This window comes from Amblyomma mixtum, chromosome 2 (assembly GCF_055824585.1).
Source record: "Amblyomma mixtum isolate Tamu chromosome 2, ASM5582458v1, whole genome shotgun sequence".
In the NCBI taxonomy this organism is placed as follows: domain Eukaryota; kingdom Metazoa; phylum Arthropoda; class Arachnida; order Ixodida; family Ixodidae; genus Amblyomma; species Amblyomma mixtum.
The window spans coordinates 293,415,106-293,434,723 of NC_143013.1; the positions used below are offsets into that span (position 1 = coordinate 293,415,106).

At 49.3% G+C, this 19,618-nt stretch overlaps 1 protein-coding gene across 7 annotated transcripts in view; it reads left to right on the forward strand.

The window, feature by feature from the left end:
- The window catches only part of Rbp (RIMS binding protein), a 388,544-nt gene that overhangs the window by 352,471 nt on the left and 16,455 nt on the right, over window positions 1-19,618 (forward strand). For 4 of the 7 annotated variants that reach the window (XM_089574466.1, XM_089574471.1, XM_089574467.1 and 1 more), the window contains 7 exons: window positions 1,707-1,788; window positions 2,516-2,845; window positions 4,249-4,425; window positions 6,438-6,586; window positions 13,973-14,056; window positions 17,210-17,380; window positions 19,245-19,524. In XM_089574466.1, the coding sequence (XP_089430592.1) occupies window positions 1,707-1,788; window positions 2,516-2,845; window positions 4,249-4,425; window positions 6,438-6,586; window positions 13,973-14,056; window positions 17,210-17,380; window positions 19,245-19,524 (1,273 nt within the window). The remainder of the gene's footprint in view (window positions 1-1,706; window positions 1,789-2,515; window positions 2,846-4,248; window positions 4,426-6,437; window positions 6,587-13,972; window positions 14,057-17,209; window positions 17,381-19,244; window positions 19,525-19,618) is intronic. The other 3 variants (XM_089574470.1, XM_089574469.1, XM_089574472.1) reach the window with 3 other exon arrangements.

Below are 19,618 nucleotides of genomic sequence, written 5' to 3' on the forward strand. Positions count from 1 at the left end.
ACGATCACATGAAAGAAGACAGGACAAGCGCCATCCCGTCTTTGCTTTTGCGCTTGTCCCGTCTTCTTTCATGTGATTGTCCCTTTTGCGCTACCCATCTTTGCATAACTTGCAGCTGAACGGAACTTTCATTGAAAAACGAAGAAATCAGTGTCCTTAGGACTTGTCAGGCTATTTGATACATACATATTAAGGAGTGCACTTTCTGTATGCTTTGCAGGGATCATGTGTGCTCGTTTGGACGTCAAAGACCTCTACCATTTATTTCTAATCTGAAGGAACCCTTTGTCTGCCTTGTTTTGCGGGTCATGAGTTTATACGTATACGTCACGTCTACTTTCGTACATTTCCTGCCTTAGCAGAGCATGGCCAGAGGCGGACGTCATAGTGCTTTTGATAAGCTTAGTTCCGGCGCTGCACTCGTCCGTATATTGAGCAAGCTTGATTCAGTGAAGCACTTCGACATGATTTCTCTGACGAAGGCAGTTCGTGCAACGCAGATCAAAAGGAAACATCGGAGACGGCATACAAGAACCGCTGATCCTGCACTGGCCACTAGCATGCCTCAAGATAGAGAGACGAACAAAGAAAAAAGTGAGGGTCTCAGTTTGGCGAGCGTGAGAGGCACGAATGATTCTTGCCGGTGCCTACGCGGCCGCGTCAAGAGGTGCGGCGGTGCCGAATTGGATGGAGGCGGCTTGTGATCGATGAAGGAGGCCGGTCTACACGCAAGGAGTATACGGGCGGCTGCTTGGCTCCCACGAGATCACGCCTGCCTGCTTTCTTGCCTCTCTGAATCGACGAGCGAAAGGAAGCAGCGACGGTGGGCCGCAGCGAGGCGGAATCGGGCCGCTCTACCTCATCTGATGTGCCCCGGCGCCTATATACACGTATATGCGCGCACATACATGTATGTGCTATAACGAACACGGCGTACGTTGTAGGCACGCAAGTATTCGGTCTCCTCGGAAGAGAGGGGAATAACGCTCGGAGGTCCCTAAACAAGGCTACGTGGTCCTAACAGAATAGATGGCGTTCTTGGTCTGTTGTAACCCTTGAGCATATACAGCGTGTAGCTCCGGACTGATCAGTGCAGCGGACGTGTCGGCGTTTCCACACCGTGAATCCTTGTCGGTAGGCATGTTGGAAGTGCGTCTGACCAGTAGGCTGCTTGCAGCCGCCATGGGAGAGCTGATGTTGGCGTTATCAATGAAATGGCAATGTGTTATATTTTTGTACCTTTGATATCGTTCGTTCGTCAGGAATAAAGAGTGGTTCACTGTTCCGGGGAAATTGTTTCCTTGCTACTATATGCCTTTCCAAGAAGCAATCCCTGGGCGTCGCCATATTGCTCGGTAGTCTGTTGTGAGCGAATTCTCTCTGCAACTGCTCGCAACGATTCAAACATAAGGTGTTCTTTCTGATATCGGCGTGTGCCCGATGGAAAGGGCCATAAAAGTTCTATGTCGCTTGGTACAGTGTTTGTATCGTCTGTGGTCATTCTCCCCTGTACTTTATTCGACTGTGCGCAGAGGTGTGTTGTTGTTTTACTTTCTATATTCTTCTTAGTGGGGAGGAAAGAAAAGGCGTTTATAACACGCATGCAAGTTTTGTTGTATTGTGCAATGTGTGGATTTATTTTATCTTCATGCAACACTGACGCTCTAGTTTTCTTTCTTCCTGCATTCCCTCGTTCGCTGCCACAGCCGCACCGGATCAGCGTGAGGTCTGTCCTGACCTCGGGCCAGCATTCACGGGATGCCGCATGCACCATTGTCATTGGGAAGAGTGAGTACTCGCTTATCTTGGCCCATCGCCGCTTATACTCGCTAGTTGTGGTACAGCGGAGAATCACTTGGTGATGCATTTTAAATGATTTTAACGCCCAGCTTTAAAACCTGCAAGAAGCCGGCACCTGTCCGCAGTGGGTTTTTTTTCTACGCACAGTTCTGCATCCTATGTTGCTTGGACGCAGAGACCAACCACATCTTGGGTCACTATTGACTTCATTCGATCAGCCAACTTGTTTTCATTTACATAAGTATTACCGTTGCTTCATCCTCAAAACACTTCCCTATTAAGCTGTGAGGCAAAAACCGTAAAAGGAGATACGCGGGCGCTGTGTAGGGATTGTATTTCTGTGTTCGTTGCCTAGTTTGTCTTCCACAACTAACTCGAACTTCAAGCCTTGAACCATGAACGTCTCGTGTCTGGTCACAATCGAGCAGCTCTCGCCAAGCCTAAATTTATTGTATCGTGACTGTTCGTTATCCTTCGAAGAACCCATTCCAACCTTTTCTCCTCAATAGGCTTTTGTTACACTCGTTTTCACTCTACTGCAATGAGGGCTGCGCTAGCCGGCACGAACTTTACGCGCATATTGAACTAAAAACAAAAACGTTTAACTACTTAACTGTATACAGCGCCATTCTGCAGTGGATTGAGTGACTTTAACAATCAGTCCTGCTTCTCCCCCTCTCTCTTAACGCACCTGGAAACGACGCCTGGCGCGCAGACGTTCCTCTGGCGCCGAGCTGCGTGAAGGCGTCCAACATCACCTCGACGACGGCGACCATCAGCTGGCTGCCGAGCAACTCCAACTTCAGCCACGTGGTGGCCGTCAACAGCGTGGAGATGAAGTCGCTCAAGCCGGGCACCTTCCGGCACCTGGTCACGGGGCTGGCGCCCAACACCTCCTACCGGGTCTCGGTGCGCGCCAAGCCCGGCCGCCTGCTCATGTCGTCGGCCGCCGTCGCGCTCGCCGGCGGGGACGCCAAGGGCGCCGAGCCACGGAAGCTGGCCGGCATGCTCACCTCGTTCGTCGACTTCCGGACACTGCCCAAAGGTATATGCTACAATGTACGTTTTCGTGTCGCGCTCCAGAAGGATTGAAAGTGGTTGGTCCTCTGATGTCTAGCCACGTTGTGTCAAGCTTGAAGAGGAAACCAGTAAAAACAAAAAGTGATAGGGTTTTAGCGTAGTTAAACAGAGTTGATGTGCGAAAGTATGTATTTTCCATCATATTAAAAACAAGCGCTAACAAACACAGACAGAGGACGAGACGACACAAACTGAACTCGTCCTGTGTCTGTGTTTGTTGGCGCTGGCTTTTAATATGATGGATCGCCCCCAACTCGCCCAATCCTCAGTTCTTCTACAGCATATATTTTGCCTGGTTGGCTCATAGTTTTGCAGCGAAAGCTACATTGGCCACGAACTTGTGATTTCACTGTGGCGGTGCTCCGAGGAGGCACAGAGACCGACCTTGAGCCGTTGCCTAGCAACCGCCGCAGCTGGCGGACGCCGCGTGCTCCCCGCGCCATCTTGCTTTGCTTGGTCGTCGGCACTTCTGGCTACGATATTAGTTCGATAATAGTATTAGTTGAAGAAGACAACGAGGTACAATGCGCAGCGCGAGTGTGTGTATATTAGTTCTACAGTAGTATTAGTTGAAGCAGACAACGATGTGCGATGCACAGCGCAAGTGTGTATATCAATTCGGCAGTAGTATTAGTTGAAGCAGACAACGATATGCAATGCACAGCGCAGGTGTGTGTAATTAGTTCGACAGTAGTATTAGTTGCACAGTGTGAGAGTGTTTTGCCGTCTAACACGAGGCGTGATCGGCTGCGGCGATAGGATAGTGCTCTTACGCAGTGGCCAGCGAAGCTGATCTGTTCGCGCGGTCGCGGGTTCAAATCCCAGTCGCAACATTATTTGTTTCATTAATTTATTTATGGTTTGATGAAGCTCACCCTCAAGGTCAAGCTTCGCATAAACTCGGTGAACCGATTAGGCCTCGTGAAGTAGTTAGTGCTTTCGCACTAAAATACTCGTGGACCGGTTACCAATGTCTAGCTCGAGATTCAGTGAGAGCTGTTGAGAAATTTTCATTTAGCGTTGTTTTGAAGTAGAGAATTGTGAAGCGACATGCTTATAGGTACATTTATAGACCACTCTTTCTATTTTTCACACGTACTGGCTGTTCAATTACCACTTCTCGCCCAATCCTTGGCAGTCAAGAAGGAAGCCTTGGGATCTGAGGAGTGACACTAGATGTTTTCCATGTCCTATACCTCGGACACATATCCTGCCACAGAGGGAAAATCTGTACTCGCACTTCGTCTTTTTGACTGATTTGCTCTTCAAGCAAGTATCACTTGGACCAGATTTCGACGGCTCCGCATGACCCTCTGTCATTAGTCCTTCGAAGAACAACATTTGTTAAGGGACTAACTGCCGCTGCAGGGATTCCGGACCCACCAGTGGACGTCCAGGTGGAGGCGGGCCCCCAGGAAGGCACTGTGCTGGTCACCTGGTTGCCTGTCACCATCAACGCGTTGGGCACCTCCAACGGGGCCGCCGTCACAGGCTACGCCGTCTACGCGGCAGGGAAGAAGGTCACCGAGATAGACTCACCCACCGGTGAGCGGAAGAGTTCGCCATCTGCTATAGATATTTGACTCATAGTATCAGTTCAAGATAAATTTGAACAGGGGATGGAAGGAAAGCCACAGCCCGCTAAAGAACGTTTTGATGTGAGGACGTCTTCGTCTGACGCAGTGGAAGCCGTCTTCGTGTCGAAACGTTGATCACCGGATTAAAGCTGTCCTTTAACCTCTTGTTCAAGTTTGTGCTGTCAAGGGTTCCATCGGCCTTCCTCTCTGTGTACTGTGTCAGTTCAGATGGGATTCATCTATGCCTCGCCGACTGCCTCCGGTGCCAGTGTTACAGTCGAACCCGGATATATCGAACTCGAAGGGGACCGCGAAATAGGTCGATATATTAAAATAACAGTAGAGAGGCTTACCTGCAAGCTGGAGGTAAAAATACATTCTGCCTGGGCTAGTGACGCGGTCCAGGCAGTGACATGCCTCCTGGCAGCATGCTGGCAGCGCGCCGATAGCTGGGCTTTGTTATGTCGCATCGAAGTCGCAGCGGACGGTTTTATGGGACATGATGTGTCCTATAATAAGATATCTAATCCTGTTAACGGTACACTATAAACGGAATAATCTCCTTAAAATTAAGGTACAGTTCGTTTCCGCAACTCCTCTGGTAGAGGTGCAACGACTGCCGCTAGGGTTTACTTACGTTGGCTTCACCGCATGACAATCATGTGGTGTGGAAATCGAGTACCAGAGACCGAAGGCCATCCTCAAGCACACCCCACGCTCACTTCGTCACGTGGTTTCACAGTGCAAGCGCTGCCAGCAGATGCCTGAGGCAACGCAGCCGACCCATCGTGCGCGAAGAGTGATCGAAGAGCGCCATCAGCAGAAGCACCACTGGGAGGGGCGCTCACTCAGTTCGATATATCGAATCACCGGGGAAGTAGAGTTCGATATACAACCCGATTTTCGTATATTTTCAAACAGGATTTCCGAGGGGGCAATCTGTGTGTTCGATATAGCGAATAATTCGAAATATCTGGGTTCGATACTTCCGGGCTCGACTTTGTTCTTTGCGTCTTCTTGGAACGCCAACTAATCGGCCCTGAAAACTGGCTAGTTGCTGGCGGTATCTCTAAAGTTTAGAAAGAGCTTTCTTTCATGTCTGCCTGTGATATATTGTCTTACAGTTTTATGGTTATATGTGGTCTAACGTACCAAAGCGACTCGGAATATTAAGGACGCCGTAGTGGAGGTCTCCGGGTAATTTCGATCACGTGGGGTTCTTTAATGTGCACTGACATCGCACAGTACACGAGCCTCTATAATTTCGCCTCCATCGAAATTCGACCGCTGCGGCCGGTATCGACCCCGCGTCTTTCGGGGCAACAGCCGAGCAATATAACCGCTGAGCAGCTTATTGTCTTGTAGTCCAGGTGGATAACTTTTGCCCAGAGATGCACTGAGCCTGGGATGGTATTCGACTTATTGGTTTTGTAACTAAGCGAACTGCAGTACGACGTCATCGCTGCGCAACTAGTAAAAACTTGGCAATGCGAAGAAAGAGTGGACGTGACGCATCAAGTGTTAAAGGAGGTGCTGCACTGCTTCGTTACTCTCCGTTTGTGCGTTTAAAAGTGGTACCATTGTAAACCTCATCAGGAAAAAAACTGTCGTCGGAAGCTAAGTTCACTTATTTGCTGGAGGGGAGCGACGTCCCAGACCGGAAATGACATCACTTCCGGCAAAGTAATGAACTGCTAATGCAACAGATAACGGAATTAGGTGTCCTGTAAATTTTTTCAAGGGCATTCATTGTGAGCTGAACACTGAAAAAGGCGACCTTCTTTTTCATATGTGATCCAGTGGATGGCACTGCAGGTCTAAAATAATTTTCAAGAGGTCTATGTGCTGAACTGACAGCCGAGTATATTGAAACCAATACGCTCGAAAATTATTCGCAAAGCTGAAGCTTCAGCACACGTAGTGTGGTAGATCGGTGTGTTGTTCTGCCAACTGCCTCACCCTCTTTGCTTGTCGTGGCAGGTGACCATGCCCTGCTGGACGTGGCGCCCCTGCTGCCGTTGCACACGCGTGCGGTCACGGTGCGCACCAGGGCGGGCGACTCGCTCTCCGTCGATTCGCTGCCCGTCATCGTGCCCGACGAGCTCCTGCACCCCACCCGGGCGTCCAAGGTACGACACTACTACATACGCCCCTCTGCTACTCCCCACAAACCCGTCCTCGCCCCCCCCCCCCCCCCCCCCCCGCAGATGTAGATGTTAGCTTCCTTTCACGCTTAGGGTAATGCATAGGGTCACGCTTGGTTTGTTCTTTAACTGTTTAGCGCGGCCTCCTGCAGCAAGGCGCCTGCTACGCATGTGGTGTTACGTGTGGGGTTTTACAGGGGAATGAATACGTAATCCCCGTTTAACCGCGGTTGACATAATTCAAGACCGCCGGACCCCACCCCGTTATCGCGTACGCTACCGAACGCACGCCGACCACGGCGGGCCTTGCTCTGAGAGAACACAGGAACGACACTCTGGCTGACACAAACAGGCATTTATTGTTGCAAAAGCATCACTACGTCAGCCAGCTCGGCTCGTCCCGTGGTCGCACTCCAGCCGTATGCGGTGGCCCACGAACGACCTTGAGCCGCCGTTGCCTAGCAACGCCGCAGCCGCGCTTCAACAGGTGCCGCCACCGTCGACGCTGCTGCCGTCGCCGCTCGCTCCACCTGATGTGCTCCGCTGGGGTAGAGGGAGAGGAGGTGTCGCCTCGCGGGGGGTATATATATATGCCCTTCGCCTCAGCGGATTCTAGTCATTATGGAGAGCGCGAAAGAGAGGCAACAACGAAAGAACGAAGCGAAGAAAAGACAACGCGCTCAGTTGCTTTCGCAATTCAACTAGGGTTGACCAGAGCTAAACCACAGCCAATTTTGCGACAACAACAATAACGCCAGCTAGCAACAAAATACGCTAAGGAATCGAGGACGTCCGACTCACTAGCAAGGTTTAGAGCGAATGTTCACCCACGCTGATACTCCGCGGCCGGACGGGGCGAGATGCGGGAGAACGTTCTTCCCCACGAGGCTTCGCCCCGCCAGTGAAGAGCGGAGCCTCGCGCCGAACAGTTCGTACACGCCGAATTCCCGAGCCGTAGAGGGCCGTCTGCCCCGCGCGCGCAGCAATCACGCCGTTCGTGGCGCTCATGTCGCATGACGCTGGCGCCCTCGTTCGTTAAGGTAATTAAGACGGCTAGGGCGGGGAGAGTGCATAGCGAGGACACCAACCACAGGAGTACGAGTAGGGCACGGCCCCGCACACGAAAGAGGCGCACTGCAGAAACGGATCGCGGAACGCGGTAAGCTAAATAGTAAAGTTGCGACGCTTGTGAATCACTTATTTGTCTGCGAAGTAATTGGAGAACTACACTGCTAATTGTTCATGAGGGTTACTGCAGTAATGCAACAACATGCTCGTTGCATGAGGATTAGACTGTACTGACTGTCCCCTCAATCCACATGTTTGATGAGGTGAAATGAAAAACACATTTCAAGTTGTAGCCTTTTTGAGATGACTAGCGAAAATCTTATATTCAACTTTAGAAAGCATGATAGGCATGTAGCCATTTACAAATCGTAATTTATCATTACCATCACTTTTGGTATTAAGACAATGACTTTTGATAAATGACTGGCGAAAATTGAGCTTCAATAGTGATCTCAAAAATTTGAAGTATGCCGGAGGAAGGGGAACAGGGGGGACAAGCCTACTGAATTACAGGACATTTAAATCTGTAGGGAACGAAAACTCGTTTGTTCCAGTTGAATAAAGGTGGAATTAGTGATTGTGTTGTGGTTTATGACTTAGTGAAATGTGTTAGAGACATGTACGGATGCGTACATGAGTTATTATGAGCATGCTAATTAGTAATTAGGTAGCTTAGTAGGCGATACGAATGGGACCCGATAACGCTGTCAGGTTTTGCTTTTAAATGCGAAGCTTTTTCTTGTACTTCTAACAGCAAGTGCACTCATATTCTCTTTACTGTCGCCGAGACAGAGTTCCTCCGAAGTTTATTGTATTCTATTTGGAGGTTGCAAAGCAAACAAAATCATTTTGTGGCTGTATTAGATTACGCTGATTAGAATAGACTAGAGTAGACGGAATTAGAATAGTTGTACTAATTAGACTGGGCACTGCTCGCTGAATCCCTGGGTCAGTCAAGTGCACCCAAACTGACGGTCAGGAGCTAAAGACAGGATGCTGCTCGCTATTGGGCTCTCTACGCAGGGCATCCCACTTAACGTGTGCTATTACTAAAGGCACTTCTTTTTTTCCTTGTGGAAGTTCGTTCTGCTTTGTTCAGAAGAAAAAAAATGTGGCTGTCGTGGACGTTTTATCTTCCGTTTTCTTTTTGTTCACTATTGTCCTTTTTTGCATTGTGTATTTATTACAGCAAATGTACGCGCTTGTACCGAACTCTCCTCCCTGTTCGAACGTTGAAAAGTGCCCTTATGCGCGGGATGTACGTCCCTTAAAGAAAGCTGGTTGACTAGCCGAAACGTCGCAATAAATTGTTCTATCCTTTTGCAAGTTACCTTTTTATTGTCTCATGATCACTTTCCAAGCAACTACCTTTGTGTGTGTATATATGTATATGTATGTATATATATATATATATATATATATATATATATATATATATATATATAGGTTGCGAAAGCGTGAAGTACTAGACTGCTTATAAGAAAGAAGATCGGTCTTCCGATCGAAACGTCGAGTTTAATAAATATGTTTCCTTTAACGAAGCGTATACTTCGCTGTATATATTGAAAAAATGAGCCAGGTGTGTATATATATATATATATATATATATATATATATATATATATAAGATGCGAAATTGAGAAACGCTTCGTTTATTGGGAGTCGACGTTTCGGACAGAGCCTGTCCTTTTGAAAAAGGACAGGCTCTGTCCGAAACGTCGACTCCCAATAAACGAAGCGTTTCTCAATTTCGCATCTTATTTTAAACTAGCAACCAAGTACGTTTACCTTATCGTGCTATATATATATATATATATATATATATATATATATATATACACTCCTGGCTCATTTTTTCAAGCCATGCCAAATACATTTTATTAATTCTTTTTTATAACCGCGAGGAACCACATCACTCCCTAATGACGGTCCCTTTCAGAACGAAAAGGGCAATGGAATAAATTTATTTACTTTATTTATCATTGCGCAAATTGGAGTATTAGCCGCGTGCATATCTGTACCATCGCAGTGCGAGGTGGATAAGAACAAAAGCTACCCGACTTTGTTTTTGGTGTTAACATTACTATCGTCCCTGCTTCGTCACTGACATCACGCTTCCATTTCCCGCTTTTCTCCCTTCTCTTGCGTATGCGCCCCCTGTTGTGTCCGTATTGTGCCATGTGTGTGCCACTCGAGCCAGAACACGGACGGTAGCGACTCCGAATCGGAGACCGAGATGGCAGCACTGCTGCAGCGGGTGAAGCGCCGAGCGCGAGCTTTCGACGCCCAGCATATGCAGGTATCCCCCGTGTGGTGTTTGGTATGGAGTACAGTGGTGCCGACTCGTTGGATGATGGTTGTGAACACGTTTCCCATCCAGCGTTATGCATACAAACCGTGTCCAACATAAGTATGCCCACCTTTGCACCTGTCCACGCTCGCCGCACCTATCTCTGTTTCTTACGTGTTCGTCGTTGTTTGAGAACGCAGCTCTTAGGCGGCCATTCCTAGCTTCCACATCGTGGTCGTCATGGTCTTCGACTTCGGCGTAATCGGCGTAACTGTTTGTTCAGGGAGCGGAGCGAAACGCCACCTGGTGGATGGTTCCTACGTGAAGATCCCGGAGGATGGCTAGCAGCGTGACACACCAGCTGCCAGCCATGAAGATCTGCGCTCAAATTTCGCGTTACCGGCTGTCGTAGTCGTCTGCCTATTTCTTATTAAAATTTATTCCACTCATACATTTTTGTCGATTTGCCAGCCCGGGGACCCTGTCTTACAATGCGTCGAAATTAGGCCCTCTGATGAAGCCAGCATTTGCAAAATCTGGGAAAGTGTTGGCGTTCCCATAATTTATCTTATGTGACGGATCCTATAGCGCCCCTCCTCCTATTAACAGAAAGCAAAACCTATTATTGACGTGGTAAACACTGAACTGAACGCGGACGATTGTCGACTGTGGGGAGGCACTATAGCACCACTGTGTCCACCCATAGCAACAAGTACAGCTCACCCCTTTGAGACCGAGGAAAGTGCCCTACAAGTCTTTTGAACACTCTGTGGTGTTATTAGAACCGGACATATGTAGAAAGTTTCATTCAAAGTCTGCGCCACTTGTGCCACAGCTTACCAGCGTGTTGGTCATCCATTAATTAGTGATCTCTCGAGGGTGGATGGATTTCATATCACCACTTCCTTTGTTGTATATCTGCGAGTAAACTGTGCGCCTATTTTACAGCCAGATCTGTATAGGCGACGTACCTCGAATCGCATGCGTCAGTAGTACGGGAGGGAAGGAAAACGGGTGATGATATAAGCTTGGGGTGAAGGCGAACTCGTAACACAGGCGCCCTCTCACATTCCGCGCCACCAAGAGAATGCGTGGTAGAAGCTCAAAGGGGAGCGAATTTGCAGCGCCGGAGCGCTCGGTTCTCGTTGCACTCGATCGAAGAAAAACAAGATATAAGCTCGGGGGGGGGGGGGGGGGGGGGGTTAACTCGCAGCACTTACGCGCTCATCTCTCGTTCTGCGTGAGAGAAAGCACATTAAAAGCTCAAAGGGGTGATGAACTCGCAGCGCCTGCCCGCTCGGCTAGTGAGACAGAAAGCACTGTAGAAGCTCGGAGGGGGGATGATTTCGCTGCGCCTGCGCGCTGGACTCGACTTCCGCGAAACAGAAAGCACACTAAGAGCTCTGAGGGGTGATGGAACTCGCAGCGCCTGCGCGCTCGGCTCTCGTTTTGCGTGAGAGAAAACACAGTAGAAGCTCGGAGGGGTGATGAACTCGCAGCGCCTGCGCGCTCGGCTCTCGTTTTGCGTGAGAGAAAACACAGTAGAAGCTCGGAGGGGTGATGAACTCGCAGCGCCTGCGCGCTCGGCTCTCGTTTTGCGTGAGAGAAAACACAGTAGAAGCTCGGAGGGGTGATGAACTCGCAGCGCCTGCGCGCTCGGCTCTCGTTTTGCGTGAGAGAAAACACAGTAGAAGCTCGGAGGGGTGATGAACTCGCAGCGCCTGCGCGCTCGGCTCTCGTTTTGCGTGAGAGAAAACACAGTAGAAGCTCGGAGGGGAGATGAACTCGCAGCGCCTGCGCGCTCGGCTCTCGTTTTGCGTGAGAGAAAACACAGTAGAAGCTCGGAGGGGTGATGAACTCGCAGCGCCTGCGCGCTCGGCTCTCGTTTTGCGTGAGAGAAAACACAGTAGAAGCTCGGAGGGGTGATGAACTCGCAGCGCCTGCGGGCGCGGCTCTCGTTTTGCGTGAGAGAAAACACAGTAGAAGCTCGGAGGGGTGATGAACTCGCAGCGCCTGCGCGCTCGGCTATACTTCCGCGAGACAGAAAGCATTGTAGAAGCTCGGAAAGGTGATTAATTGGCAGCGCCTGCGCGCTAGGCTATAGTTCCACGGGAGAGAAAGCACAGTAAAAGCTCGGGGGGGGGGGGGGGGGTGATGATTTGGCGGCGCCTGCTCGCTCGACTCTTCTCCGCGAAACAGAACGCACACTAAAAGCTCGGAGGGGTGATGGAACTCTCAGCGCCTGCGTGATCGGCTCTCGTTTTACGTGAGATAAAACACAGTAGAAGCTCGGGGGGGGTGATGATTTCGCGGCGCCTGCTCGCTCGACTCTTCTCCCGCGAAACAGAAAGCACACTAAAAGCTCGGAGGGGTGATGGACCTCGCAGCGCCTGCGTGCTCGCTCTCGTTTTGTGTGAGAGAAAACTCAGTAGAAGCTCGGAGGGGTGATGATTTCGCGGCGCCCGCGGGCTCAACTCTTGTTCCGCGAAACAGAAAGCACAGTAGAATCTCGGAGGGCTGATGAATTCGCGGCACCTGCGCGCTCGAACCTTGCTCCGCGAGACAGAAAGCACTGTAGAAGCTCGGAGGGGTGATGAATTCGCGGCGCCTGCGCGCTCGGCTCTTGTTCCGCGCGTGAAAACTAAAGCGCTGTAAAAGCACAGAGGAGAGGTTAACTCGCAGCACCGACGCGCTCGGCTCTTGTTTCGCGCAAGAGAGTTAAATCACTGTAGAAGCACACAGGGAGGATGAACTCGCGGCGCCGACGCGCTCGGCTCTTCTAACCGAGCATGGTATTAGTTGCGGTATGGTGGAAGCTGAAAGGGCATAAATAGTTTTCTAAGGTTGCTGGGCTATGCTTTACTTTCGGAGTGAATTAGCGCGACAGTTTTGTACCTGCATCTCATGGGAGGCTTGTGAGGTCGGTCACGCAGTGGCAGTACATTGGGCCGTACCCACACCACGACTGCTTTTAAAGTGGTTGGACCGTAAGTCAAGCCTGGACACAGCTTTTAGGCGTCTAATGCTGTGTGGTTCAATCGCGAAACATTACTGCTGATGGCCGGCGATCAATACTACTGTCTTGGTCGTACTGTGTATTGTGGTCTGTCTGTGTCAATCTCACATCGTGCCTAGTATAAGTCAGCACTTTTATCATCTCGTTTGTGTTCCCCTATGTATTGCCTCTTGTTGTGTTTTTGTCACCTGTATTTGAATATGCGTCACATAGCTTCCTGCCATTGTTTACTGTTGCTGTCACTCTACTGTTCCTATGTTGTTTTTAACTTGATTTCATTTCTTGTTGGTTTCATGAGGCGTAGTCTCGCTTCAGTATAGATGTTCTGGCAACATTTTATTTAAGCAGCCGATTAGCAGCGTTTTCGTCTGGCTTGACATCAAGTGCAGAAGCTTTTTTCCGGAGCCTCTGCGCAGCACCAATGCTATTAGTTGCTTGCAAAACGCTTCCAGGCAAAGTTCGTATTTCGTTTGTCTCGCAACAATCTAGTATTCCTACTGAGATATTTCTTTCTTGCAGTAAGGATTTTGTCTTCCAAAGCGATGAACAGAGCTAATATGCTGAGTGTGTGACTATAATTATCTCTCGTATTAAAGCTTATTGTGAGACAAATCAGCTTACCGACTTTAACATAAGATGCGGATACTGGCATTCGCATCCTTATAACGTGCGTGCTTTATAACTCATGCGCTTTATAAAGCAGCTTCAAGTACGGGGACACCCACAACAGCGCCAACGCGATATGTGATGTTGGAAAGGCACCACCAGCAAGGAAAGGCGTGCAGTTTGAACACAACTCGCACCTCTTAGGTGGGGGTGACTAAGTTGACTGGCGTGGTTAGTTCCTGATAAGTATGAGCCGAAAACGATAGGCAGGCACGGAGCCGTTCATAGCGTTTTGAGGCGGCAAGCCAAAAGTGTAAGTCCTCTAGGCTTAAGTCTCCGACTGACTCTCTGTAGCACGGCCAGTGTCCTAACTGCCCTGATTGCTGCGCAGTCGGCGGAACGCGTCGAAGAGAACCACTCGGAGTTGTCCGACATTGTGGAAGAGCTTGAGGACGAGATGATGGAAAACGGAGAGGTGAGTGGAGTGGGTCGTGTGTATCCGTCTCGTGTTATGTGTGTGTGTGTCTCTCTGTCTCTCCAGTCTTTGAGGCTCGGGAACGCGCGAACCTACATTGCCAGGACTTTCTGTCTGTCGCGAGTGACGGCGCTGACGCGATCCGTTTCTCTGCCTTCATGTAAAAGTAGGGCCAACAGGATTGTACGATTCGCACGCTGACGCATTAAACGTCCACTTAGAAAGCGAGTTAAGCCAGCGTAGTGGAAGAAACAAAGGAACTGGGTCTTGTACAGCTCCTGTTGAGGCTTCGTTGCGCGGACAACCGTGTTGCGCTACCAAATTGCGTGGTAAAATAAATCGTTGCAGTATTGTGGTCAATTTACTCTAGCGCTCTCTTCTGGCACGAAGAAGTATTCGTTTCTTTTTTTTTCTGTCAGCAAACAAGATTCAGTGTGGCAGAGTTCAGCGTTTAATTAGTGTGGTAACAGGGACCAAAGCTTTGGAGGCATTGGAACAATAGCTTCTTGTCGACTCAGGCTAGCAAGGTAGGAGTACAGATTATGCGACTATTTGACCAATTAGACACCATCCCCGGTGAAGCGACATTGCTGCTGCCTTTTTTATATAAGTAGCCGCAAAAACATTTCTAATAGCTTCCACAAACGCCCGTAAAGCATTGCTTTCGAGATTAGAGTCGCAATTTTCCAATGATGTCTTAAACAATTCGAGCAGGAAGTGAAGCTTTAGAAGAAAAATGAAGCGTAGAATAACCTGTCATAACTGAACCTATCGGAAGCGCCTTACGCTGCCTTGGAAAAACAGGCAGCTTCTGTCGGAGCCGGGTGGTTCTCGAAAGTAGAAAACAAATATCTAAGCAATCGCGCTGAACAGGAATGCGAAATGGAGGGGTAGCTGCAGCGACTTCCGCATCACCGCAACAGATCCGCGACGTCGCCACAGTTACAGGTTGATCATATATCCCTCATTGCGAAAGCTTAGAATTTTTCTGCTGCTCCTTCGGTTTCCTCCTAGATGGCGTAACGGGTACTGCGAATATATTTAGTGCGTCGCGGCAGGCATGAAAAGCTGGGAAGCCTCTCGTTGTCAGCTCTCGCTGCAAAATCAAAAGTTCAGTACAACGTAACCGTCGCAACCGGACACCAGACGGCGAAAAAGTCGAAGTACGCCTTTTACGGAATGCTTTAACCGTTCAATTAGGTGTCACGTTGCCGTGAGCGTTTCTTTCTGTTTTGGTTCTTATTTTGATGAGCTATTCCGCGTTGCCTGTATGCGTTGCATCGAGAGGGCAGCGAGGAATGAGGCAGACCTGTCATCCCTGAAGGAGCCAAGCCGGTCTGAAACGTTTTGATTCGAGATGTGTCGGAGTTTATGATAAGATTCTAAGGGAGGAAAAAGCGTTTTGGAGGATCTAGTAACTAAATTTTCATTGTTGTCCAAAAAATGAGGTAGTGAATTTGTCTGTCCTTTCCGCTCCCCGATGTTTTGAATTTTTTTTCTTTTTTAAAGAATTACCCCGCCTCGCCTAAGAGCATGATAGCGATATAATGCGGTCGCACAGTTTTTGTAGCCTAGAATTACATTGAGGACAAATTGAGATCGGCCTGTAGTGGTGGGTACCGGGTTCTAATCACAGAGACCACTTTGACCGAAAATAGAACTTTTATAAGCTACAAAAGACCAAGAAACAAAATACAAGTGTCGCCGTCACCGGCCGATTTCGCAAGTAAAAATGCGTGTGTCGACACAGTTTTTTCGCGGATCCCGGAGGCTACGCTACGCCGCCATTCACTGCAAAAACGATGGCAACCCGTCTTGACGTCAAGAGTTGAATCAAATGGCAGGAAGATCTTTAAATGCAATTTTTTCGGCGATAATTGCGTCTTTTGCTGCCGGACAAATGTCGACATATCCAGAAAGAGCCAAGGAATCAATTTTTACTGAGAACAATAATTGACTGAATTTCTCCTCAGTGACGCTTTAAAAGAAAATTAGGAGCTTCAAATGCCTTAGTTTTCAAACATTAGGACCGTCTGGGTGTCTCTGATTTGGTGCGAGACAAACTTCTCGGCCTGTGCGGAAGGCAGATGCGAACGTTTATTCTGAAGCTACGTTGGAAGTGCTGCGGTACTTGACCTCCAACGCATGCATTGCCATTCTGCTTCTCTCTGCTTGTAGTATGACAATGTCATCTCTGTCCAAGTGCATCCTAAACTGTGTGCGCTAACGGATTCTTCTGCATGGCTTTGCATGGCCCTAGACCACGAAAACTAGCTGCTTGAAATAGGGGTGCTTCAGGAGCACGCCGGAATTGTGCAGCTTTGCGCTGCGCTCGTTCAGAGCGCCTAAAACCCTTGCAGTGAGCGCATGGCCACCACAGCAGGGTGCGCATGCAAGGCCATGATTTGATTTCGTAATTGTAGTTCGCATATTCGATCTATCATTCCTCTCTACTTCTCACTATGCGCTGCTGAAGAGAAACATAATGGCCTTCGGACTCCGCGGCTGTCTTTGCCACGATTCAATAGCTTCAGGCGGAGGCATGTTTCTGACACGTGCCCAAGTCTCTTCATCCTTTCTTTTTCTCTTAGTTGTCAGTACCGGAGTGAGGCGTCGGGAGGTGGTCGTAAAGTATGGCGCGAAGAAAGTGCAGAGCAAGGCATCTATAATAAAACAACAATGCCTTTGCAGTTACTTTTCATTTTTTTTTCTTTTCGCTCTTTGGGACTACCGCGACGCCACGCCCCCGCGCTCCGTGTTCTTCGTTCGCTCAAGCACAGCGACTGAGGCGGAGTGGAGTCGCGCCAGCCAATCGCAAACAGCTAGGAAAAAAAAACTGAAAAATGATTCGGAAATTAATCGTTATATTATGCCGCCCGGGCTATTTTTCATTCTTCAAACAGTCTCCCTATCGCTTACTAAAGCTGGCGGTCCTATGGAACTGCGTGACGCACTTTCCTCCTTTTTATTTCACTCTCTCCCAAAGCCTCGGCGCCTCGCGTAGCAGGTCAACCTCCAAGGCTATTTAGGTCCTGTTGTGGCAGCTTCAGTCGTTACTACGCTACAGCATCGTTCGCAGTGTTAGCCACGCCGCAGCGTGCGCCTGTCCGAGCAGTGTACAAGTCATAGCTTCTGGTTCGTTCGCCCTTCCAGCTGGGTCACCGCGGCGGTCGCGGATCGCGAGGTGTCCAGGGACCCGGCGGACGGAAGCATCATCATCATCACCATCACCACCACCACCAACAGCCCCAGCAGCAGCAGCAGCAAAACATGCAACAACAGCCCCAGCCCATCATGCATCACACGCAGCAACCACATCACCAGGTGACCGACAGTAGAGCGCCAGGAGATGTGTCCGCGGGTCGACTTTGGGTCATTAGTAGTCAGATATTTGACACTTCGCCGCAGCGGGGGTGCAAAAGGCGCTCACCATTTCGGCTATCGCCTTTGAAGCAGTTTCCCTCGTGAGAGCTGTCTCGTTCCAATGAATAACTCTAATTTGCAGCTTTGTTTGGGCACGAAAATATTGGATCAGTAGTATGAGAAATATTGATGAGCCGTCCGATGCAACGTCAAGGTGTGCATGTGTAATGTTATTCCTTATTTTCCTATCTAAGCGCTTTTGGTGTTTAGACAAACTCTAAATTGCCGAACACTTGATTACTCCGCCTGTACATGCACAGAACTTGACTTCGGTCTCATCCAAAGAAGCCATCATGTAGTGAACTTTTGCGTTGCAACCCTCTTCAATGACTGCACTCTTTTGTCAACCTTCTTCCATCTTTACTCCTCTATTCCCTCCCCTGCGCAGAGTAAGCATGTCAGTGAATATTACGCCGGCTAAAATCTGTTTTTCATTAAGGAGCTCTCTCTCTCTCTCTCTCATCTCTCTCTCTCTCTCTCTCTCCTCTCTCTCTCTCTCTCTCTCTCTCTCTCTCTCTCTCTCTCTCTCTCTCTCTCTCATGCGCCAGCAGAACGATTCGCTTTATCACAATATAATATCTTGCGAGGACGCATTTATGGTGCAAATATTTCCACATGTACAGTTTGTTGTCATCAGCAATATAGTACGCCGCTAGTGGCACGTGTTTCTGCTATATTGTACCTTGTTTTGTTGCTGTTCATTTCTGCCGCAAAACGGTTAATCATTGCTCGCTCTAGGAACAACTGAGGAATCCGGCCCCTTGCGCGTTCGTTCAAAATTAAGCATGGCGAAAACTTCCTGCAACGTCATTTTTGCTCATGCAAATTGACAGCAGTGGAGTAAAGTATACATGAAAAATATATTCAGGAATTTTGTTACTTTAACATCATTTATGCTATCGAAAGAAACAGAAAGCGGTGGATGCTATACCAGTTCAGCATTTGGTCGCAGGCCGCCTAATGGTCAGCCTACAACACAAGCCTAAGGCAGTTTCTTTGCGTCGCTATCGTTTCCGGCTGTCACTGCCGGATATTCCACAGAATCCGTTTTTATAACAAGTTCTTACCTACATTACTCGGCCATGGGGACGAAACTTGCCGGCTAGCAAAATTAAGTTACACTGAAGGTAGCGCAGCCAGCTATGAAAAGCAAAATGATACGGCCGGCAAGACAGCCGCGCGGATTACAGAGCAAACTCGACTCAATGCCATATATCAAATAAAAGGAGGAAAATAACTAGGACGGGGCATGCAACGCGTAGAAGAGACAATCGGCGGTCTTTTGGGGCAATAGAGTGGGTCCCGAGTGGAGGGATATGTAGTAGGGGTCGGCACGGGGTCAGGGGAAGCAATAAAATCTGCGACGTCTGGCTCAGGAAAGGGCAGACTAGATACCAATCGGAGAGTCATCTGCCCTGCAGCGAATGTAGCCTGACTGTTGCGCTGATGATGGACGAGTCTGCCGAGTCCCCCTTAGAAAAAATTTTTATAGACGGTCCATAGGCTTCTGTCTATAAAGTTTATAGACTCTCGGTAGGCGAATCCTAGAGAACAGTCTATAGACAACACAAATGCTATAGACAGTCCATAGACTATCTATAGATTGATGGCAATAAGCTTTTAGCAGACTTTTGTCTATTGAATATGCATAGACCAAACGAAATATCTATAGGAAGGCAATAGAGTCTATAAAGAGTCTATAGACTGTCTATAGACCATTCTATAAGGGCGTCCGCACTGATCCACTCCTCCTAACCGTGTCCAGATGCACCCGATGCACCAGCCGGGTGGCCACCCCCAGTACCAGCAGCCGGGCAACATGCTCGTCACGGGCCAACAGCAGCAGCCGCCCGTGGCGCAGCGTCGCCAGGGCCCCGTGATGGGGCAGGCGCAGCAGCAGGCCATGATGCACCCGGGCCACCACCACGGTGGCGGCGTCAGGCGCAGCGAGAAGCGCAACTCGGCCGGACAGCTCATCATCGAGCCGGAGGACGCGCTCAGCGACAAGGAGATCTACCCCTTCTACGGACCCTCGGGAGGCATGGGTGAGTGTGCATAGCCACTGGGGCGGTGTACGGCACGAGCGGAAGGGCTTGACCGCAGACGGAGAACTGACCCTCAAGTGACCGTGAAGACTAG